At 47.7% G+C, this 25259-nt stretch overlaps 1 protein-coding gene across 50 annotated transcripts in view; it reads right to left on the bottom strand.

The window, feature by feature from the left end:
- The window catches only part of LOC140388478 (inter-alpha-trypsin inhibitor heavy chain H3-like), a 195763-nt gene that overhangs the window by 64487 nt on the left and 106017 nt on the right, over positions 1-25259 (bottom strand). For 48 of the 50 annotated variants that reach the window (XM_072472744.1, XM_072472743.1, XM_072472732.1 and 45 more), the window contains one exon: positions 10304-10333. The exons of the other annotated variants lie outside the window; for them this stretch is intronic. In XM_072472744.1, coding sequence (XP_072328845.1) covers positions 10304-10333 — 30 coding nt within the window. The remainder of the gene's footprint in view (positions 1-10303; positions 10334-25259) is intronic. 50 annotated transcript variants of the gene reach the window in all.

Raw genomic sequence — 25259 nt, forward strand, 5'->3', positions numbered from 1 at the left:
TCAAATCCATGGTTCCCCCGAATCGGCATTTCCCTTGACCCTGCCCCCAACCTGAAACTGCCTCCAAATTCTCAGCGAAGCTATTACCACCGGACTCCCTGAGTATCTCCCCGGTGCCGTCGGGAGCGCGCTGTTGCTAGCGCATTCAATCCTGACCTCCTGCCCAAACTCTCCTCCATTCTGACCCTTGGGAGTCAACTCCTCTGACCCAGCTCTGTACCTTCTCCACACCCAAACCCCCTGCCTGCCTTCTTCTCTGTAGTAGCACCTTTTTAATTCTGCCCACCTTCCCTCCCCATATGAACGAGGTAATCATCCTTTCAATCTCTCTTAAAAAATGCCTTTGGCAGGAAAATCAGCAGGCATTGAAAAATAAACAGGAATTGCGGCAGCACATTCATTTTAACCGCCTGTACCTGACCCACCAGTGACAGAGGGAGACCATCCCACCTTGCCAGGTCAGCTTTCACCCTCCCCACCAAACTAGAAATGTTGCACCTACGGAGCTCCCCCCCCCACAATCTCGAGCAACCTGCACCCCCAGGTATCTAAAGTGAGTCGCTGCCTTACGGAATGGCAACCTCCCCCGTCCCTGCCCCCATCGCTGGCCGAGACATTGCTAAATATTCACTATTGTCTCGATTTAATTTATACTCTGAGAAAAGCCCAAACACCCAAAGCAGCTCCAGTATTCCCCCTATTGACACACTCGGTCCCGAGACGTATAATAACAAATCATCGGTATATAAGGACACCCTATGCTCTATTCCCCCCTCCCCCCCGCACTATCCCTTTCCATACCCCCGAACTTCTTAATGCGATGACCAATGGCTAATCGCGAGTGCAAACAGCAGGGGGGACATAGGACATCCTTGCCGAGTTCCACGGTGGAGAGGAAAGTATTCTGAGCCGATGTTATTTGTGCGGACACTGGCCCTCGGCTCCTTATATAATAGTTTTACCCAGTCCACAAATCTGGGTCCAATTCCAAACCGCTCTGGAACTGCCATCAAGTACCCCCATTCTACCCAGTCAAACACTGTCGCGGTGTCCAATGCCACAACCACCTCTGTTTCCTTCCCCTCCGCCAGTACCATAACCACGTTCAATACCCTCCTAATGTTCAAAAAGAGCTGCCTCCCTCTCACAAACCCCGTCTGATCTTCACCTATCACCTTCGGAAGGCACTCCTCTAGCCTACCTGCCAGTACCTTCGTCAATATCTTTGCGTCCACGTTTAAAAGTGATATGGGCCTATACGACCCACACTCTGTCGGATCCTTTTCTTTCTTAAGTAACAGGGAAATTGATGCCTGCCCCAAAGTTTGTGGTGACACCCGCTTCCCTATCGCCTCCTCAAACATCCCCACCATCAGCGGTACCAGCTTATTTTTGAATTTTTTATAATATTCCGCCGGAAACCCATCCGGCCCTATCACCTTCCCCGACTGCATCCTCCCAATCACATCTTTTATCTCCTGCTCCACTGTTGCCCCCTCTAATGTAGCCCTGTCCCCCTCCCCTAACCTCGGGTACTCCAGCTCGTCTAGAAATTCCTGCATCTCCCGGCCTCCCCCAGGGGGCTCAGACCTGTACAACCTCTCATCGAATTGCTTAAAGACCTTGTTAATCTGATCTGGAGCTACCATCAACCTCCCTGCCCTGTTCCACACCTGGACAATTTCCCTTGCCGCAGTCTCCCTATGGAGCTGACCCGCCAACATCCAGCCCGCCTTTTCTCCATGCTCGTAAACTGCCCCCCTTGCTCACCTCAATTGGCGTAACACCTTCCTGGTAGATAGTCGGTCAAAGCTCACCTGGAGTTCCTTCCTCTTTTCCAACTGCGCTGGGTCCCTATCTTCTGCATACCTCCTGTCTACCTCCAGCATCTCATCTATTACCCTTTGACATTCCAACCTCTTCCTAGTCTAACCTAGCCTTGAACGAGATCACCTCACCCCTCACCACCGCCTTTAAAGCCTCCCAGACAACCGCCTTTGACACCCCACCCATGCAATTAAAACCTACATATTCCTCGATTACTTTTTCAGTTTTGTCACAGAACCCTCCATCCCCCAACATTCCCACATCTAACTTCCACCCTGGTATCTGTACCATCCCCTTCTCCAGTACCATATCCACCCAATGCGGAGCATGATCTGATATTGCAATTGCCGAGTACTCCGACCCTTTAACCCCAGCCAGCAGCGCCTTCCCCACCATGAAAAAGTCAATCCACGAGTACACCTTATGGATCGTTGAGAAAAATGAGTACTCCCGCTCCCTCTGGTGCAGAAACCTCCAAGGGTCCACCTCTCCCATTTCCACCATTAACCCAGCCAGCACCTTTGCCCTCACTGACGGGACCAGCGAGCATGGCCGTGTCCTGTCCAATTTTGGCTCCTGCACCAAGTTCCAGTCCCCCCGCATTGAAATCTGAACAAAAACATTTCTGAGGTATCACAATGGCACAAGGAGACTTTGAAAGAAATAATAAAGTTGAATGTTGTGAAGAATGCAATAAGCAAAAATCTGAAATAAAAACAGAAAATGCTGGATAAACTCAGCAAGTCTGGCAGCATCTGTGGAGGGAAACAAAATTAATGTTCTAGGTCTAAATGTCTGTTCTACGGAACTGAAGGTACTCAAAGAAGTGCCCTGAAAGAATATTTGAATGATTAATATGTGCCCCTGGAAAATGTGAAAATAAATATTGAACACTACTTCTAAAAAGCTGCATAGGAACTACCAGTAGCAGCAAATCAATGCACTGAAGCACAAATTGAGAAGGCAAGGGAAAACAAGGGGTGGCATGGTGGCACAGTGGTTTACACTGCTGCCTCACAGCACCAGGGGCCCGGTTCAATTCTGGTCTTGGGTGACTGTCTGTGTGGAGTTTGCACATTTTCCCCATGTCTGGGTGGGCTTCCTCTGGGTGCTCCGGTTTTCTCCCACAGTCCAAAGATATGCAAGTTAGCTGGATTGGCTATGATCAATGCATGGGGTTACAGGCATAATAGGGGGGAGTGGACCTAGGTAGAGTGTTCTTTCGGAAGGTCAGTGCAGACTGGATGGGTCAAATGGCCTCCGTCTGCACTGTGAAGTTTCATAGAATTCTATGGATTCTATGAAAACAAACAGTTGAAAGAAAAGCTGATTGTCCTTCAAGATCAAATGCAAAAGGAGTACATAACACTTCAGCAGCATGAGGAAACAAAGACTGCCTCGAACAGCAGAAGAGAGGAACAGTGGAAAAAAGTTGAGTAAACTTTGTTGAATTAAAGAAAACTTGGCAGCACGATGGCACAGTGGTTAGCACTGCTGCCTCTTGGTACCGAGGACCTGGGCTTGATCCTGGCCTCAGGTCACTGTCCATGTGGAGTTGGCACATTCTCCCATTGTCTGCGTGGTCTCACCCCCACAACCCAAACATGTGCAGGGTGGGTGGATTGGCCACGCTATATTGTTCCTTAATTGGAAATTTTTTTTTGGATACTCTAAATTTAAAAAGAATTAAAGAAAATTCAAGTAGAAGCAATTAAGCTTTGCGAAGAAAGGGAAAACATGTAAAGGATCTTCACATGCTAAATGCATCCTTCAGGTCAAAATCTGTTCCCCGGAAGATTATGAAGAGAAGCAAAATGAATTTAATGTCACTCTGGACGAACTGATGAACCAGTTGGCAGAGGAGACACAGCAACGTTCTACATTCCAGGATGAAGACAAGAGGTGCAGGAAAGAAACTGCAGAGCTAAAGATCAAGGACCTAGAAGGGAAGGCACTGGATGCTTCAAACTTCCTGAGAATCATCAAATAATTGAAAACAAAATGGCTGAAATTAAAATCAAGAACCTAGAATGGCAGAAAAAAGTAAACGTTCTCACAAAGGAGCATTAAGAGCCTCAGAAACAATTAGCACACAAACATTTACAGAATGTAAGCTGGAAGAATAGCACAGAGGCATCAGACTCTGCTAAGAGAAAACTGCTCAGTACAAAGAACCAACTTTCACATACGAAGAATGATTTTGAAAATGGAAAATTTGAACTTGATGAACTAAAATATCAAAAGTTTCTCGAAGAGGAAAAGGAATTGCTGATGGATCAGAACAGTTGGTTGAATGTAGAATTAATGAAGACGAATGAAATCCTTGAACCTCAGTCTAATCCGAAGAACATGAAAGATGAGATGCGCAAGTATGGAAGATTAAATCCAAGCTTTAAAAACAGAAAAGGAAAATTCTAAGAAATAAGAACATAAGAACTAGGAGCAGGAGTAGGCCATCTGGCCCCTCGGGCCTGCTCCGCCATTCAATGAGATCATGGCTGATCTTTTGTGGACTCAGCTCCACTTTATTCTTCAAAAAACTATCTATCTTTATCTTAAAAACATTTAATGAAGGAGCCTCTACTGCTTCACTGGGCAAGGAATTCCATAGATTCACAACCCTTTGGGTGAAGAAGTTCCTCCTAAACTCAGTCCTAAATCTACTTCCCATTATTTTGAGGCTATGCCCCTAGTTCTGCTTTCACCCGCCAGTGGAAACAACATGCCCGCATCTATCCTAGCTATTCCCTTCATAATCTTATATGTTTCTATAAGATCCCCCCTCATCCTTCTAAATTCCAACGAGTACAGTCCTAGTCTACTCAACCTCTCCTCGTAATCCAACCCCTTCAGCTCTGGGATTAACCTAGTGAATCTCCTCTGCACACCCTCCAGTGCCAGTACGTCCTTTGTCAAGTAAGGAGACCAAAACTGAACACAATACTCCAGGTGTGGCCTCACTAACACCTTATATAATTGCAGCATAACCTCCCTAGTCTTAAACTCCATCCCTCTAGCAATGAAGGCCAAAATTCCATTTGCCTTCTTAATCACCTGTTGCACCTGTAAACCAACTTTTTGCGACTCATGCACTGGCACACCCAGGTCTCTCTGCACAGCAGTATGTTTTAATATTTTATCATTTAAATAATAATCCCTTTTGCTGTTATTCCTACCAAAATGGATAACCTCACATTTGTCAACATTGTATTCCATCTGCCAGACCCTAGCCCATTCACTTAGCCTATCCAAATCCCTCTGCAGACTTCCAGTATCCTCTGCACTTTTTGCTTTACCACTTAGCTTAGTGTCGTCTGCAAACTTGGTCACATTGCCCTTGGTCCCCAACTCCAAATCATCTATGTAAATTGTGAATAGTTGTGGGCCCAACACTGATCCCTGAGGGACACCACTAGCTCCTGATTGCCAACCAGAGAAACACCCATTAATCCCCACTTTTTGCTTTCTATTAATTAACAAATCCTCTATCCATGCTACTACTTTCCCCTTAATGCCATGCATCTTTATCTTATGCAACAACCTTTTGTGTGGCACCTTGTCAAAGGCTTTCTGGAAATCCAGATATCCCACATCCATTGGCTCCCCGTTATCTACCGCACTGTTAATGTCCTCATAAAATTCCACTAAATTAGTTAGGCGCAACCTGCCCTTTATGAACCCATGCTGCGTCTGCCCAATGGGACAATTTCCATCCAGATGCCTCGCTATTTCTTCCTTGATGATAGATTCCAGCATCTTCCCTACTACCGAAGTTAAGCTCACTGGCCTATAATTACCCGCTTTCTGCCTACCTCCTTTTTTAAACAGTGGTGTCACGTTTGCTCATTTCCAATCCGCCGGGACCACCCCAGAGTCTAGTGAGTTTTGTTAAATTATCACTAGTGCATTTGCAATTTCCCTAGCCATCTCTTTTAGCACTCTGGGATGCATTCCATCAGGTCCAGGAGACTTGTCTACCTTTAGCCCCATTAGCTTGCCCATCACTACCTCCTTGGTGATAACAATCCTCTCAAGGTCCTCACCTGTCATAGCCTCATTTCCATCAGTCACTGGCATGTTATTTGTGTCTTCCACTGTGAAGACCGACCCAAAAAACCTGTTCAGTTCCTCAGCCATTTCCTCATCTCCCATTATTAAATCTCCCTTCTCATCCTCTAAAGGACCAATATTTACCTTAGCCACTCTTTTTTGTTTTATGTATTTGTAGAAACTTTTACGATCTGTTTTTATATTCTGAGCAAGTTTACTCTCATAATCTATCTTACTCTTCTTTATAGCTTTTTTAATAGCTTTCTGTTGCCCCTAAAGATTTCCCAGTCCTCTAGTCTCCCACTGATCTTTGCTACTTTGTATGTTTTTTCCTTCAATTTGATACTCTCCCTTATTTCCTTAGATATCCACGGTCGATTTTCCCTCTTTTTACCGTCCTTCCTTTTTGTTGGTATAAACCTTTGCTGGGCACTGTGAAAAATCACTTGGAAGGTTCTCCACTGTTCCTCAACTGTTTCACTATAAAGTCTTTGCTCCCAGTCTACCTTAGCTAGTTCTTCTCTCATCCCATTGTAATCTCCTTTGTTTAAGTACAAAACACTAGTGCTTGATTTTACCTTCTCACCCTCCATCTGTATTTTAAATTCCACTATATTGTGATCGCTCCTTCCGAGAGGATCCCTAACTATGAGATCCTGAATCAACCCTGTCTCATTACACAGGACCAGATCTAGGACCGCTTGTTCCCTCGTAGGTTCCATTACATACTGTTCTAGGAAACTATCGCGGATACATTCTATAAACTCCTCCTCAAGGCTGCCTTGACTGACCTGGTTAAACCAATCAACATGTAGATTAAAATCCCCCATGATAACTGCTGTACCATTTCTACATGCATCTGTTATTTCTTTGTTTATTGCCTGCCCCACCATTATGTTACTATTTGGTGGCCTATAGATTACTCCTATCAGTGACTTTTTTCGCCTTACTATTCCTGATTTCCACCCAAATGGATTCAACCTTATCCTCCATAGCACCGATGTCATCCCTTACTGTTGCCCGGATGTCATCCTTAAATAACAGAGCTACACCACCTCACTTACCATCCACTCTGTCCTTCCGAAAAGTTTGATACCCTCGGATATTTAACTCCCAGTCGTGACCATCCTTTAACCATGTTTCAGTAATGGCCACTAAAGCATAGTCATTCACGATGATTTGCGCCATCAACTCATTTACCTTATTCCGAATACTACGTGCATTCAGGTAAAGTACACTTATGTTGGCTTTTTTACCTCTGTTCTGAATCTTAACACCTCGATCAGTAACCTCTCCTCAGTTATATTTCCTCTTAACCTTTCTCCTAATTTTCCTTGTCGTTGAACCCATATCTTCATGTAACAACCTGCCGCGTCGCTTACCATTAATGTTTTCACTTCCCGTTTTATTCCTTAGACTGAGGGTCGAATGAGTGAAATGAACGAGTCTAAGGAAAAGTGAGTGACCATGAAAGAAAGATTCAGGAAGGAACTGAATACCCAGGTGACGTTGTTCAGCTTTATAAGGATTATAATTGTTGCTGAAGGAGAAGATTCAAATGCTGGAAAAATAATTGGAAAAGGGAGTAAACACATATTTGGGTGAAATTGTGAAACATGTTTAACTGAAGGTTCAATTTTTGAAATGCCCAATTCCAGGAAGAACATGGAAAACCCCATGAAAAAAGGACAGCTGAGTCCACTCTATGAATGGAGTAACATATCCTCCAGAAGGAATAGGATAAGCCAATGGTATCTGATCAAAGAAAACGGATTGTCGACAAAAAGAAACATAAAGAGTGCAAGAAATGTACCAGATGTTGAAAAGTACTACGATTTAAACTCCAAACCAAGAAAAACTTCCCCAAAGCAACTGAGCTGCCACTCCTCCAAATGTGACCACAGAGAGATTTGGAAGAATTGTCCAGCTTCCAGACTGTCTGAATTTATAAAGTAGGAGACATGAGGGGGGAGGAGAAAGGGTAACACTGAACTTTGTATTGTAAATATGTTGTATAAGGGTGCTTCGCATAGCAAGAGTTACTTTGGGGCTGGAGAACAGTAGTGTTCGCAGGATGATATAGAGAGTCACATGATGGTGGACTGAGCACAATAGGGCCGAGAAGAAGCCATCATGGAAATATTACCTAGTTAGGGCTATACCCTGGAGATGTATATAGATATGAGTTGTTAATAAAAACTGTAATATTCAACCACCCAGGCCTCCAGAGCTCTTCATGAGGCACAGAACTAACCCGTAAAATACCAATGCTCCCAGAAAATTTGCCTGTGAGCCACTTGATTACTTGTCCAGTGACATTTCCATTACAACATCAGCTTCTCTTCTGTTTAAAAAAAATGTAAAGTACCCAATTCATTTTTCCAATTAAGGGGCAATTTAGCGTGGCCAATCCACCTACCCTGCACTTCTTTTGGGTTGTGGGGGCGAAACCCACGCAAACTCGGAGAGAATGTGCAAACTCCACACGGACAGTGACCCAGAGCCGGGATCAAACTTGGGACCTCAGCGCCGTGAGGCTGCAGTGCTACCCACTGTGCCACCGTGCTGCCCTAGCTTCTCTTCTTTTTAAATTTTTTTTCCAATTAAAGGCAATTCAATGAGACCAATCCACCTACCCTGCATATCTTTGGGTTGAGGGGGAGAATGTGCAAACTCCACAAGGACAGTGACCCGAGGCTGGGATCGAACCCGGGTCCTCAGCACCGTGAGGCAGCAGTGCTAACCACTGCGCCGCAATGCCACCCAGCTTCCCATCTTATTAGGATTGTATGAAACAGTAAATGATTGAATTTCATCTTACAAGTAGCAAAAATATCAATGCATATTTAACTAACTGAAGTGGCATAAGGCAGTATTCTTCAAACTTTTTTTTTCGGGACCCACCTATACCAAGTGGCAGACCTTCGGGACTCATGCTGGCTGACCTTCGTGACCCATGCCGGCCGACCTTCTTCAGCTGATGACTTAAATTCTTGCTGCATCCTTTGAGAAAATTCAAATGGTTTGTCCTTAAACCCGCCATGCTTAGACTCCAAATGCCTTTGATGTTTTGAGGGTTTTAAACTTTCATTGGCCAGTACTTCCCTGTGTATAACACACATGGGCTTTGCATCCTGATTTGTGTTGGCACAATTGAAGCCATACCTCAATAAATCATCTTTATACTGCTTTGTTCCCGATTTCAGTTTCTTCTGAATGGGTTGTTCACGAGAGGCCCTGTAGCTCTGTGCAGAGCTAACACTAGTACTGCTTTGGCCTGTGTGGATTCTCCTGAGCAGTTCTCTCCAGCACATTCAGTTGTGAGATCCTGGCCTGTTTGTGTGTCTGGCCCTCTCTTCTTTGTTACAAAATAATCCACCTTCCATTCTTCGCACAGTCCTGTTGCTTGCTGGCAGCTACAAAATGGAGGAACTTCTCCTCCGTGATTTTGTGCTCAAAGCAGGGATGTATAGGGTGCATGACATCAGTGTACATGCTGGGCGCATGACCTGCTCTCTGTGACCACGGAAAGACGCCATTGTTTGTATTTAAAGGCCGACACGCTCAACTTAAAAGCCGGTGACTGCTGCCATTCTTTCTTTTTGACTTTTAAACTTTATTTCCAATACCTAATTTTCCCAAGTTTATGATTTTTTACTACTGAAAATTAAAGCAATTTCAGTTGAAAATGCTCATCCTTACATTTACACACAAACTTTGTTTTAAATATATTCCCATTTCTTTAGAAATTTAAACAAGGATAGAAAAAATTAAAATCTTGTTTTTATTTTACAAACTATGACTTTAGACGCGATGAAGTAACTTGTCAAACACACACTGCATTGCACTATCCAAATACCCAAGTCACCTCCTTCTCCATTTTCCCCAAAAGCACTTACTTCCTGGTTCCCAGAGAGTGGTGACACAAAGTGATGACTGTGTAGGTTTCTTCCAGTGTTGACATGTGTCAGCCGTATTAACGGGCCTCATTTGATCGGTTTTCCTCGCTGACAAACCTGGCCTGGCTTCCCTTTGACTGTACAGTAGCTGTTACTGTCGCCGGGTGGATCCACCCCAGCCACAGACTGTGGACCACTTCCCAACCCATACTTCACAACATGGGCGTGCAAGTGGACATCGTGCCGGCTGTTGTGAAGCTTGACCATGGAGCCGCAGGTCATATACTACGAATCGGTGGCAGGGGATGAGCCGAGCAGCGTGCAGAGGGCAAGCATCTGAATGGAGCTCCAAGCTGGGACCACCACCGTAAGCATTGCATATCCATATGGATGCTCCGTTACGCCGGCTGGTCAAGGGGTTTCCCATTGTGGGGCAGCCCCATGCAGTCGGGAAACCCCCAGGCTGCCGGCAAAATGGAGCATCCCGCCGGCGGAGAATGCAGCCCAGGATTTTTTTTTTCACTTACCAAAAATGTCTTGTAATCTCCCTTGTGTTCCTGAAAAATATTAAAACTTTTAATTACTGATATAGTTTTAAAAATCTGGATCTGGTATGTATCCACAGGTTACATTTGTAAAATATTTATGTAACTTAGAAAAATTATTGAATTCTAAATTTCTTATTATTATTTATGGATAGTTTCATGACTTTAACAAAACAGAAAAGATTGAGCAATGTGATTGGTCAGTTTAATAATTTAGCTTGGGTCATAGGAATTACATCTGTGGTTCAGAGGTGTCTGACCTCAAAAAGGTGACACCTTTACAGTGTTATATCTCTGTGGGACAAGGAGAATGATTCCAAAGGGGTGTAGGTTAGGTTTGGTTATGGGATTGGACCTAGGTAGGGTGCCCTCTCAGAGGATCGGTGCAGACTTGATTCGCTGAAGGGCCTCCTGCATTGTAGGGATTCTATGGTGTGGTAGTCGGTATTAGGGGTATTACGGTACCCTGAATAATGCTGTAAGACCATTGGTGTGGGAGGTACCTGAGACTGCTATTTCATTGGTGAAGCCTGCCTGCTGGTTCCACCCAGTAAGGCGGAGTATAAGAGCCTGTGTCTCCCCAGCAGCTGCATTCTGTACCTGCGCTGCTGGGGGAAACATCTAGTACAATAAAGCCTTCAATTGTCTCCAATATCGCTTCAGGAGTTATTGATCGAGCATCATATGGAAATCACGATTGCTACAAATAACCACTTTATTTGGTAACATAGCAACCAAGTTTCTGATTGACAAAGTGAAAATGAACCAAAATAGTTCCCTTCATTTGGCCAGTGGTTCATGGCCAAAATTAAGAATGTAAACCGACAGAAATTGAAGAAATCATGGGCTGGATTCTCCGATTCTGCGGCTATGTCCCCACGCCGGCATGGGAACGGTGGCGTTTTACACCAGAAAAACTGGTGCGAAATGGCCATCGATCCTCTGTTTTGCTGGGGGTTAGCAGGATGGCAGCGTAAAGCACCCGGCTGTAGCTGCTAATACGGCCCGGAGAATTGCCGGGTCCATGGCCGAGCATGCGCACAGCGGCGGCCAGCAGCGGCAGCATCATGGTACATGGCGGACGCAGCCCACGGACCCGGCCCCACAAAATAGTGCCCCCCTTTAGTCAGGTCGCGCACCCCAGGCCACCCACCCCACAGTGCCCCCAGCCCCGAATAGTGTCCCCCCTGCCGTGGATCGACCCTCCCCGACTGGCGGCGCTGGACTGAGTCCGCAGCCGCCATGCTGAGTTCCTAACGTTTCGACCAATAGAGACCCACGCTGTCGGGAACTCGGCTGGTCGGGGGCGGTGCATCGGGGGGCGGGCCTCAGGCAATGTCCTGAGGCTGTCAATACGTGACGCGGCATATTATTTTTGGCAGTGTAAGGGAGGTGGAATGGTAAGTGTGCAGTTTGCTTGCTCCAGTACTCATTGTTTCAGTACGAAGTCTTACAATCTTTAAAACCATGGCTTCTGTGGAATCTGCACAACTGACCACAGGGAATGAAGGGTAGGATGCAAAATTAAAGGGTTGTTAACATTAAACTACACCACTCCCCGAAGGGTTCTCCTGCCCCAACCGTCACCCAGGTTGGGGTTTTTATACTGCACAGGCTCCCCTTGTTAAAGGGGAAGCCCCGACCTGTTACCGGGGAAGTTCATACTTGGTAGAGGTCATGGGGGACCGGATGGTCCACACCCCATGATCTCCATGGGACTTGTAGCACTACTCCCACTTCCCCTAAGTTCTAAGTGGCGTCGGCAGACTGCCATGAGGGCCCTTTATCCTATTTGCTGGGGTTTGGCGCACAGGTGTCACTGGTGCGGGGTTCGGTGGCGTATACCAGATGGGGAATTGGGTAGGGTCGGTGCGGTCAGCACAGTGTCGGGAACAGGGTCGTTGGTCTCGATGGGTGGTTGAGTCCCCATCTCTGAGTCAGAGTCTGAAAGGTCCGCATCTGCCATCTCGGCATCTTGGTGCTCTGTGATCAATGGGGCTGGGGGCAGTGGTGGCAATGGTGGAGGCAGAATACGCGGGTCTGGGGCATCCGGGAGTGGGTCCGGTAGATCAGGGACACGACTGCGGAGCTGGTCTATGTGCCTGTTTGACTTGTGGTCTTGCGGGCGCACCTTATACAATACTGGCCCCATCTGGGACAGTACCATGCTCAGGATCCATGTAGCCCCGTCACCAAAGATCCAGACATGCACCGAGTCGGTCAGCGAAAGGTTGCATAGGGGAATTCTCTTGGCTGTGTCCACCCTGGACCTGTCCTGGCTGCAACAAACCTTCCCGCCGATGTCTGAAAGCACCAGGCTCAACTGAGTGCGGAGGCAGTGTCCCATGAGCAGCTCGAATGGTGGCATGTGGTGTGATCCGATAGTAATAAAAGAACCTGGCTAATTGTGTCTCTTGGGATCCCAAGGTATGTTTCTTCAGGCTCTATTTGAAAGTTTGGCCAATCCATCTGAGGTCGGGTGGTACAGAGCGGTGCACACATGGCAAATTCCATTCGAGTGCAAGAATGAGCTGAATTCTGCGCTGGTAAAGGCCGTGCCGTTATCTGAAACTAGCACTTCAGGGATGCCGTGTGTGCTGAACGTCTGACGAAGCTGCTCGACTTCTGTGGCTGTTGCCTGCAACCGATGCACTTCTATCCATTTGGAGTGGGTGTCAAATATGAAGAGGAACATGGAGCCTTGGAACGGTCCTGCAAAGTCAACGTGGAGACGGGACCAGGGTCGACCCAGCCATTCCCATGGGTGGAGGGATGCCGCCGGTGGCAATTTCTGATGTTCCTGGCATTGCACATATTGCGGCAATATCAGCATCTATTCCGGGCCAGCATCTTCATTTTGGAAACTATCAGGTCTCCTGTTGTGGGGATCATGCTGAAGTCCTCTTTCTGGAACCATGACTCGCATTCCCCAAAAGATAATGCAGCTCTTATCGCTCAGCTTCGGGATTTTAGATGTGTAAGCCCTCAGGTCATCAGCCATGACCCTTTGTGAATGGGAAATACTCTGGAATGCTGCAGCAATATCCCTATGTTCACGGGACATGTCTTCCTGTGAATAGGCTCCTCTGTCCTGCATCTTAGCCATCGACCGCAATGTGCCTTGGACTCCTGACTCATGGCTTTGACTTCTTGCCTAGGCCTTCCACAGCGGATGCCACCCTTCAAGTGTTGGCCTGGGTGCCTGGGCACCATCTCCAGCGGCTAAAGGTGGTTGGACTCCTTCAGTTGTACTTTCAGGCGTGGACACCCCCTCCTGTAAATCCTGGCTCTCTGTCTGCATCGCTACCAGTGATGGGATCATACTGCGCAACACCTGTCCAGACGACAGGTTTCCTGGGATCAGGCAGCCCACTGACCACCTGCTCCTTCTGGAGTCCCTGCCTCCATCTGATGTGCTGCAGTATGTGTGTAGTGTGCACCAGAAAGTGACCGAGGAGCCTCATGACTAATGTGTCCCACAGAGGTGATAGTGTCTGCAATAATGGAGGATGCAGGTGGCAGCAGTGACAAAAGATCGGTGTCTTCCCCAGACTAGTGCTCTGGGTGTGCTGGGGTTGTGGCTGGAGAGCAGCAACCCCAGATAGCCCAGCCTCGTCTGATGGTGATCCTGCAAAATAAAAGAAAAAAGACATAGTGAGATCTTGGGAAGGAGTGGCTTGTGGGAAAGGGGTGACTTAGTTGCTATAGGGACATCAGCGTGGCACTGGGCTCTCACTTGTTTTGTGCATGCCAACCTCCATGTCAGCCCCTGCCCTTTCCTCGGCTGCGCCTGCAAGTTGCATGGTCCTCTTCTGTGCTGGGGTGTAGAACTGCAAGTCTGGAATTCCCCCTCTGGTCTTCGGTCGCTCTCGCTTATTATGGGCCACACAGAAAGGACATAATGAGATGCTGGGAAGTGAGCTCTACAGGGATTCTGTAGTTGGTGACATGTGTGTGCAAGGCTCCTGGGCAAGGAAGAAAGTACATGCAAAGGTTTGCGAGAGGTGGGTTGTAAGTGGGAAGAAACCTTAACTTGGAATGAGGAGGGCTAAAAGGGGCCATGAAATGTCTTTAGCAAACATGGTCAAGGAGAATCCCAAGTCTTCTATACATGTATTAGGAGCAAGAGGGTTCAAGAGAAAGTGTAGACTCACGCAATGATAATGGAGGCAAGTTATGCGTGGAATCACAGGAAGTTGCTGAAATTCTTAATGAGTACTTTGTATTGGTATTCACCAGGGAGAAGGATATGATGGATGTTAAGGTCAGGGATAGGTGTGTGAATGCTCTTGAGAACATCAATATATGAAAGGAGGAAGTGTTGAGTAACCAAAATTGCATTAAGGTTACTGCGGGAGGCAAGGGCAGAAATAGCTGGGGCCTTAACAGATATCTTCACATCCTCTTTGACTACAGGCAAGGTTCCAGAGGACTGGAAAAATGCCAATGTTGTTCCCTTGTTTAAGAAAGGAAGCAGGGATAATCCAGCAAATTATAGGCTGGTGAGCCTGACATCAGTGGTGGGGAAGCTTTTGGAAAAGATACTGAGGGACAGGATATATGCACATTTGGAGGAAAATGGAATAGTTAGTGACAGGCGGCATGGTTTTGTACGGGGAAGGTCATTTCTCACCAACTTGATTGAGTTTTTTGAAGAGGTGACAAAAAAAATTGATGAGGGAAGGGCTGTGGATGTAGTTGATATGGACTTTAGTAAGGTTTTTGACAAGGTCTCACGTGGCAGACTGGTATAAAAACTAAAATCACATGGGATTCGGTGTGGGCTGGCTAGATGGATACAGAACTGGCTTGGTTATAGAAAACAAAGAATAGCGGTGGAAGAGTAATAATAATAATAATTTTTTTATTGTCACAAGCAGACTTACATTAACACTGCAATGAAGTCATTGTGAAAAAACCTTAGTCGCCATATTCCGGCGTCTGTTCAGGTACACAGAGGAAGAATTCAGAATGCTCAGCCAGTATGGGAATTGGACCCATGCTGCTGGCCCTGCTCGGCATTACAAACCAGCGGTCTAGCCCACTGAGCTAAACCAGCCCTGTGTTTTTCAGAATGGAGATCTGTAGCTAGTGGTGTTTCGCAGGGATCAGTGCTGGGACCTCTGTTGTTTGTAGTATATAAAAATGATCTGGAGGAAAATGTGGATGGTCTGATTAGTAAGTTTGCAGGTGACACGAAGATTAGCGGAGTTGCTGATGGGGCCGAGGATTGTCAGAGGATACAACAGGATATAGATAGGAGGAGACTTGGGCACAGAAATGACAGATGGAGTTTAATCCGGGCAAATGTGAGATGATGCATTTTGGAGGATCAAATCTAGGTATGAAGTACACTGTAAATGGCAAAACCCTTAGGAACATTAACATACAGAGGGATCTAGGCATGCAGGTCCACAGTTCCCTAAAAGTGGCAACGCAGGTGGCCAAGGTGATTAAGAAGGCATATGGCATGTTTGCTTTCATCAGCCGAGGCATTGAGTACAGGAGTTGGGAAATCATGTTGCAGCTATATAAAACATTGGTTTGGCTGCATTTGGAGTATTGAGTGCAGTTCTGGTCACCACATTATCAGAGGGATGTGGAAGCTTTGGAGAGAGTGCAAAGAACATTCACCAGGATGTTGCCTGGTCTTGAGGTTGTTGGCTATGTGGAGAGGTTGACTAAACTAGGATTATTTTCACTGGAAAGACAGCGGCTGAGCGGAAACCTGATAAGAGGTCTACAAAATCATGAGAGGCACAGACAGGGTGGATAGTCAGAGGCTTTTTCCAAGGGTGGAAGTGTCAATTACAAGGGGGCACATTTTAAGGCAAGAGGAGGAAAGTTTAAGGGAGATGTGCGGGATAGGTTTTTTACACAGAGCGTGGAGGGTGCCTGGAAACGCGCTGCCAGAGGATTGAAAACAGCGCGCGAGGTGAGTGAGCCGGGACATTGAAAACAGCGCGGGAGGTGAGTGAGCCGGGACATTGAAAACAGCGCGGGAGCTGAGTGAGCCGGGACAGTGAAAACAGCGCGAGAGGTGAGTGAGCCGGGACATTGAAAACAGCGCGGGAGGTGAGTGAGCCGGGAAATTGAAAACAGCGCGGGAGGTGAGTGAGCCGGGACATTGAAAACAGCGCGGGAGGTGAGTGAGCCGGGACATTGAAAACAGCGTGGGAGGTGAGTGAGCCGGGACATTGACAACAGCGCGGGAGGTGAGTGAGCCGGAAAATTGAAAACAGCGCGGGAGGTGAGTGAGCCGGGACATTGAAAACAGCGCGGGAGCTGAGTGAGCCGGGAACGTGAAAACAGCGCAGGAGATTTAAAATGCGCGGGAGCTGCAAGTCAGAGCAGAGATTTTAAAAGATCGCGGCCGTTCGGAGGAGGAGGAGCAGTCTCTGTCAGGGAGAGAACCTGAGAACATCTAAGACACTCAGAAGGTAAGAAGGTAAGTAAGTGATTTTTACTCATTTTTGCTTTTATACCTTTTTCAAATTGTGTGTGTCGGGGGAGGAAACTGAAGTGACATCACAGAAAAGCTGTGACCTGAGTGGCTGGTTAGGAATCTACACTAAATTAAAAAAATTAAGCATTGGTAACTAATTAAACATAATTACTTAATTATAATTTAGAGGGGAATCTAAGCCAGAGATCAGAGAGTACTATATTTAGCTTTCGCATTTATATTCGAAATCTAGTGCAAGGAAACAGATAGTTAACAGTAACTTTGAAAAAATAAAAATAAAATATAATTTAAAAAAAAAAACTTTTAATTTTAATTAATTGACGCAATGTCAGTTAGAGGGGTGCAGTGCTCTGACTGTGAGATGTGGCAGGTCCGGGAGGCTTCCAGCGTCCCAGATGGCTTCATCTGCAGAAAGTGCACCCAATTGGAGCTCCTCACAGACCGCATGGTTCGGTTGCAGCAGCAATTGGATGCATTTAGGAGCATGCAGGTGGCGGAAAGCATCATAGATCGCAGTTGTATAAATGTGGTCACACCCAAGGTGCAGGCAGAGAAATGGGTGACCACCAGAAAGGGCAGGCAGTCAGTGCAGGAATCCCCTGTGGTTGTCCCCCTCTTGAACAGGTATACCCCTTTGGATACTGTCAGGGGGGATAGCCTATCAGGGGAAAATAGCAGCAGCCAGAGCAGTGGCACCACGGCTGGCTCTGATGTTCAGAAGGGAGGGTCAAAGCGCAGAAGAGCAATAGTAATAGGGGACTCTATAGTCAGGGGCACAGATAGGTGCTTCTGTGGACGTGAAAGAGACTCCAGGATGGTATGTTGCCAGAAAGGGTAGTGGGCATCCTGAAGGGGGAGGGCAAGCAGGCAGAGGTCATTGTACATATTGGTACTAATGACATAGGCAGGAAGGGGCATGAGGTCCTGCAGCAGGAGTTCAGGGAGCTAGGCAGAAAGTTAAAAGACAGGACCTCTAGGGTTGTAATCTCGGGATTACTCCCTGTGCCACATAGCAGTGAGGCTAGAAATAGGAAGATAGAGCAGCTAAACACGTGGCTAAACAGCTGGTGTAGGAGGGAGGGTTTCCGTTATCTGGACCACTGGGAGCTCTTCCGGGGCAAGTGTGACCTATATAAGGACGGGTTGCATCTAAACCGGAGAGGCATAAATATCCTGGCCGCGGGGTTTGCTAGTGTCACACGGGAGCATTTAAACTAGTATGGCAGGGGGGTGGGCACGGGAGCAATAGGTCAGAAGGCGAGAGCATTGAGAGAGAACTAGGGAATAGGGACAGTGGGGCTCTGAGGCAGAGCAGACAGGGAGAAGTTGCTGAACACAGCGGGTCTGGTGGCCTGAAGTGCATATGTTTAAATGCAAGAAGTATTACGGGTAAGGCAGATGAACTTAGAGCTTGGATTAGTACTTGGAACTATGATGTTGTTGCCATTACAGAGACCTGGTTGAGGGATGGGCAGGATTGGCAGCTAAACGTTCCAAGATTTAGATGTTTCAGGCGGGATAGAGGGGGATGTAAAAGGGGAGACGGAGTTGCGCTACTGGTTAGGGAGAATATCACAGCTGTACTGCGGGAGGACACCTCAGAGGGCAGTGAGGCTATATTGGTAGAGATCAGGAATAAGAAGGGTGCAGTCACAATGTTGGGGGTTTACTACAGGCCTCCCAACAGCCAGCGGGAGATAGAGGAGCAGATAGGTAGACAGATTTTGGAAAAGAGTAAAAACAACAGGGTTGTGGTGATGGGAGACTTCAACTTCCCCAATATTGACTGGGACTCACTTAGTGCCAGGGGCTTAGATGGGGCGGAGTTTGTAAGGAGCATCCAGGAGGGCTTCTTAAAACAATATGTAGACAGTCCAACTAGGGAAGGGGCGGTTCTGGACCTGGCATTGGGGAATGAGCCCGGCCAGGTGGTAGAAGTTTCAGTCAGGGAGCATTTCGGTAACAGTGACCACAATTCAGTAAGTTTTAAAGTACTGGGGGACAAGGATAAGAGTGGTCCTAGGATGAATGTGCTAAATTGGGGGAAGGCTAATTATAACAATATTAGGCGGGAACTGAAGAACATAGATTGGGGGCGGATGTTTGAGGGCAAATCAACATCTGATATGTGGAAGGCTTTCAAGTGTCAGTTGAAAGGAATTCAGGACCGGCATGTTCCTGTGAGGAAGAAGGATGAATACGGCAATTTTCGGGAACCTTGGATAACGAGAGATATTGTAGGCCTCGTCAAAAAGAAAAAGGAGGCATTTGTCAGGGCTAAAATGCTGGGAACAGACGAAGCCTGCGTGGAATATAAGGAAAGTAGGAAGGAACTTAAGCAAGGAGTCAGGAGGGCTAGAAGGTGTCATGAAAAGTCATTGGCAAATAGGGTTAAGGAAAATCCCAAGGCTTTTTACACGTACATAAAAAGCAAGTGGGTAGCCAGGGGAAGGGTTGGCCTACTGAAGGATAGGCAAGGGAATCTATGTGTGGAGCCAGAGGAAATGGGCGAGGTACGAAATGAATACTTTGCATCAGTATTCACCAAAGAGAAGAAATTGGTAGATGTTGAGTCTGGAGAAGGGTATGTAGATAGCCTGGGTCACATTGAGATCCAAAAAGACGAGGTGTTGGGTGTCTTAAAAAATATTAAGGTAGATAAGTCCCCAGGGCCTGATGGGATCTACCCCAGAATTCTGAAGGAGGCTGGAGAGGAAATTGCTGAGGCCTTTACAGAAAACTTTGGATCCTCACTGTCTTCAGGGGATGTCCCGGAGGACTGGAGAATAGCCAATGTTGTTCCTCTGTTTAAGAAGGGTAGCAAGGATAATCCAGGGAACTATAGGCCGGTGAGCCTTACTTCAGTGGTAGAGAAATTACTGGAGAGAATTCTTCGAGACAGGATCTACTCCCATTTGGAAGCAAATGGACGTATTAGTGAGAGGCAGCATGGTTTTGTGAAGGGGAGGTCGTGTCTCACTAACTTGATAGAGTTTTTCGAGGAGGTCACTAAGATGATTGATGCAGGTAGGGCAGTGGATGTTGTCTATATGGACTTCAGTAAGGCCTTTGACAAGGTCTCTCGTGGTAGACTAGTACAAAAGGTGAAGTCACACGGGATCAGGGGTGAGCTGGCAAGGTGGATACAGAACTGGCTAGGTCATAGAAGGCAGCGAGTAGCAATGGAAGGATGCTTTTCTAATTGGAGGGCTATGACCAGTGGTGTTCCACAGGGATCAGTGCTGGGACCTTTGCTGTTTGTAGTATATATAAATGATTTGGAGGAAAATGTAACTGGTCTGATTAGTAAGTTTGCAGACGACACAAAGGTTGGTGGAATTGCGGATAGCGATGAGGACTGTCACAGGATACAGCAGGATTTAGATTGTTTGGAGACTTGGGCGGAGAGATGGCAGATGGAGTTTAATCCGGACAAATGTGAGGTAATGCATTTTGGAAGGTCTAATGCAGGTAGGGAATATACAGTGAATGGTAGAATGGTAGAACCCTCAAGAGTATTGAAAGTCAAAGAGATCTAGGAGTACAGGTCCACAGGTCACTGAAAGGGGCAACACAGGTGGAGAAGGTAGTCAAGAAGGCATACGGCATGCTTGCCTTCATTGGCCGGGGCATTGAGTATAAGAATTGGCAAGTCATGTTGCAGCTGTATAGAACCTTAGTTAGGCCACACTTGGAGTATAGTGTTCAAGTCTGGTCGCCACACTACCAGAAGGATGTGGAGGCTTTAGAGAGGGTGCAGAAGAGATTTACCAGAATGTTTGTTCTCACTGGAACGAAGGAGGTTGAGGGGCGACCTGATAGAGGTCTACAAAATTATGAGGGGCACAGACAGAGTGGATAGTCAGAGGCTTTTCCCCGGGGTAGGGGGTCAATTACCAGGGGGCATAGGTTTAAGGTGAAAGGGGCAAGGTTTAGAGTAGATGTACGAGGCAAGTTTTTTACGCAGAGGGTAGTGGGTGCTTGGAACTAGCTGCCGGAGGAGGTGGTGGAAGCAGGGACGATAGTGACATTTAAGGGGCATCTTGACAAATACATGAATAGGATGGGAATAGAGGGATACGGACCAAGGAAGTGTAGAAGATTGTAGTTTAGTCGGGCAGCATGGTCGGCACGGGCTTGGAGGGCCGAAGGGCCTGTTCCTGTGCTGTACATTTCTTTGTTCTTTGTTCTTTGGACCGAGTAAGGGCAGAAAGTTTTTTTTTAGTTAGGGCATCATGATCGGCACAGGCTTGGAGGGCCGAAGGGCCTGTTCCTGTGCTGCACTTTTCTTTGTTCTTTGTAAAGGGAGATGCAGGCAGGTGGGGTGTTGTTGGCCTCTGGGGATTGGGGAGGTGATGTGAGGAATGAGGGAGAGGAGTGTTGCCAGGGGCACTGTGTTGGTGACTCACCCGAGCTGCCTAAGGAAGTCATTTACAAAATTTGACATGAGCCACGCATACCTCCAGAGGTGGCAGGGCACGGTGCCGGATGTGTCAGCCTGCCTTGTATGATAGCATCCACAGTGAGTGAGCCTTAGCCGTTCACCATCTCCCATAACCTCTCCCCCTCCACAAGATATATGGGCCCGTGAGAAGGAATTGCCAACACACATGCGCTTGTGATCCTAAAGGCATAAGTCAGACTTTGTCAAACGATGAGAGCTTATCTCACAGCGTGTCATCATCATCCTCCATCCTGTGGACAAGACCCGCCGATACTGCCAACCCTGCGTCTGTCATAATATACATCTATGTATATAATGGAGTGCAGACAGGCAGTGATTGACACACAGGATGACCAGTAAGCACGCGGAACAGAGCAGCCAATCATCAGACAGGACACGACCACTATAAAGCCTGAGGGCACCAGTTTTCCCGCTCTCTCGGGACCCAGCCTCTGAGACAGTCAGAGTTAGTGAGCTGGCCAGTGCAAACACCATGTGGTAGCTAGTAAGCCTGGTTAGGCTAGTATCAGGTCTCCAGTCAAGTCAGCATCGTGTCAACCCACAGTTGAACATGTACAATAGTTTAGATGTTAAATAAAATTGTGTTGCATCTTATCAAGTGTTGGAGGTCTGTCTCTTGCTACACTGCATTAAGTGCAGTCCACATCGACCCAGCCTACCCAACACATCAGTGCCAACTCCTTGTGGTGAAGCTGCTAGATGGGGGAGGGGGAGCTCTGGTAGTAGGAAGGAATGGAAGTCGAGGGAGATGATGCAGTGAAGGACTGAGGGAGAGGGAAGGGGTGAGCGGTTATGGAGAAGGGAGACTCTGTATGAAGTTGACGGGTTGGTGCCTGGAGAGGTGCGACAGAATGGCAGAGATGCCGGTGGCTAGGCCTCCCTGTTGGTGAATCGGGAGGTGATGAGGTTGTCCTGTGGCCCTAGATCACATGTGGGTGGCCTGCGCTGCCAACTCAGGCTCCATGTCTGGATCCTCCTGCAGCTCCTCCTCTTCAGATGAGGCCTTGAGTTTTTCCTCCAGCTCCAGCATGTCACCTGTCTGTTGTACGATGTTGTGCAGGATGCAGCTGGCCCGCACAATACTCAAATACTCCTGGGGCTATATTGGAGTAGCCCACCAGAGCGATCCAGGCATCGGAAGCGCATCTTGAGGATGGGACTGCACCGCTCAATGAAACTCCTGGTTACTGCATGGGCATCATTATATCAGGTTTAGCACACTGGGCTAAATCACTGGCTTTGAAAGCAGCCCAAGGCAGGCCAGCAGCACAGTTCAATTCCCGTACCAGCCTCCCCGAACAGGCGCCGGAATGTGGCGACTAGGGGCTTTTCACAGTAACTTCATTTGAAGCCTACTTGTGACAATAAGCGGTTTTCATTTTCATTTCATTTTTCATATCGGTCTGGGGCCTCCGCATAGGTAACATCGGCTATGACGTCAGCAGGTAACCCTTGTCACCCAAGAGCCAACCCTTCACCCGAGGGAGTGCCTTGAAGGTGCCGGAAACCTCATCGTGTGCCAGTGCCGTATTTGCTGCCTGGGTAATATCGGCGACGTGCATGATGCACAGCTGGTGATCACACACCAACGACACATTCAGGCAGCAGAACCCCTTCCTAATGATGAAGGGAACCTGCTGTTGAACCTGTGCTCAGAGGGGACATGTAGGCCATCGATCACCCCCTCGACATGCGGCATGCCAGCGATGGTGGTAATTCCTGCTGGCCGGGCATCCTGGTCCCCATCAGTGAGTGGCACCTAGCATGTGATGTCAGGATCTTTTATTCTCACCATCGGTCCCTGTCAACAGCGGTACCGGTGGCTGCTGCAACCCGTGTTAGCGATAGGTTCTGTGGTCCCTGTCCTGTTTCCCCCATTGGGGTCTGTTGAGGGTCACATCACTGGGTGGGCCATGTGTTTTCAAGCCAGCAGGATGGTAACTGGTTGTGTGGTGGAGAAGGTCACCGTGTGCTGTCAGTCGCCTCCACACTTCCAAGGTTGGTGTGTGGGAAGGTCGTACAGATGGGGTGAGCGAGGTAAATGTGCATTTACTGGGAACCTAGCTACAGCATGATGTGAAGCCTGGATTTTATACACAGGTTGCGAAAGAGAGCTTGTCAGGTTTCCTGGCCAGGGGCAGGGTGGATGGGAGCAGGGGTGCTGTGGACAGGCAGGGCTTGGAGTCAGAGGTGGTCTATCTGATGGTGCCATTGGTGAGGCTTCCACTCTGAGAGGAGAATTGTGCCAGGGATGATGCCATGGTGCATGTGTCCTTTGTTTGGGGTGAGCTTTGCTATTCCCCTGCTTCCTATGCTGTGGGTCTGCGCTTCTGTGGAGTGCAGTAAGGAGTGCCACCACCTGGTGGGCCGGGGATTGATAATGGCCACACCTTTCCCGTTGATAATATTGCGAGGGTCTGAGGGTTTCCAGTAGGTTGGCTGCCTTCCCTTAGGACCAGAGGCTCTCTGAGCATTTACAGTGTACAGTGAGCAGTCAGCAGTGTGACCAATCTGTAAGAAGCACAAAAAGGGTGCGTTTAAGTAACATACTGTGGCAATGGTGGTCTGAACCAGGTTACACTGATCCTGAGGGGGTCACCCAGAGTGCCCGGACTTGGCACCTAGTTGTTTCCCGCTACTCCCCATGGCCCAGCAGCCACCCCCCAGAAAGCCCGACAAGTTTAGAGAGTTTTCTTACCTTCTCACTCCCCTTCGGCAGCCATGGTGCCCAGGCCTGTGTGATAGCCCAATGGGACTCATCCAGCTGGGGCTGATTGTTCCCAAGTGCTGATTGAGTTGTGAGTTAACCAGCACGAGTATAACAGGTCAGAAAGGAGTGACCTTGAGATGAGTAACTGGGTCCTGTGTAAATACTGCTGTTATGCTGAATAAACATTGACGACCAGGATGAATTGGAGCTGTCGGCCGCTTTCCCTGAAATTATTTTTAAGAGTGTCGACTGAGGTACAGGCTTTTGTTGCTGCCAGGCCTTTTTTCTGGAACCTGAATTGAAATGGCAGGAGAGGATTGATGCCGGCTGGTGGAGCGCGTGTGCTGGGAGAGTTTTGGGGTCTGCTGTATCCAGCAGTACTGGAGGTGACATCACCAGGTCGACTTCTGGTGATGGTCACACCATGTTTTCATCCGTTTTCCATTTGTGGCCTTTTCACGATGCCGGCTTGTTGTGGACGAATGGTTTACTGGGGAGTCCTTATTGGAGTTGGCCGCTGCCCTTTGGGACTGTCATTAGCGTTTGTGAGTGCGGTTTGATTTTGAAAGACTGTTCCATGATGATTGGGATTGCAAGATGGACTACAGCTGTATTATACATGACTATTAACGTTGCTTCATGGTTGCAAGCTTTGTGCCTACAGACACTGTCGGTGTGTGGACTGGATATTATTTTTTTGTGTGATGTGTAGGATTAAATTGGTACTATAGAAATTCTGGGGCGACAATTCCCTGGGCGGTCGGTGGGCACAGTAAATTCCCCTTTCTTTTCTGCACGCTGGCTGACGTGAGTGTTTTTGGGGTATATGTGTTGTAGTTTTGGGCATTGTCTGATGATTACCCCCCCACCCCCCCACCATCAACCTGGTCCCCTTGTGGCTGAATGTTATGCCGTGCCGGTAAGGCCTTGGGTCGATGGGTCAGACACTACGGTGCGCATCGTCCCCAGGGCTTGGCTGTTAACGGTTTCGCTCTTTGTGTGGTTAGTGGGGGTGTTGGGCCGGATGTACTGTTCGGCAAGGTGTATGCTGGACCATCCTGTTCCCGCGTTTTTGTGATGCCTTGATGGGCCCAAAATGTTTTTTTGTTGTCCTTGTCTGGTTTTGTTGTACCGATTTTTTATTCTCCTCAATTTTGTTTTGGGCCTCTCCTCCATAGTCGATTATGAGAGTTTTGGGACTTTGTGGGGAGGGGTGTCATAACCAGACATGGGACTCATCCAGCTGGGGCTGAATGTTTCCTAGTGCTGATTGGGTTTGAGTTAACCAGCACGAGTA

This window comes from Scyliorhinus torazame, chromosome 13, assembly GCF_047496885.1.
Source record: "Scyliorhinus torazame isolate Kashiwa2021f chromosome 13, sScyTor2.1, whole genome shotgun sequence".
In the NCBI taxonomy this organism is placed as follows: Eukaryota; Metazoa; Chordata; class Chondrichthyes; order Carcharhiniformes; family Scyliorhinidae; genus Scyliorhinus; species Scyliorhinus torazame.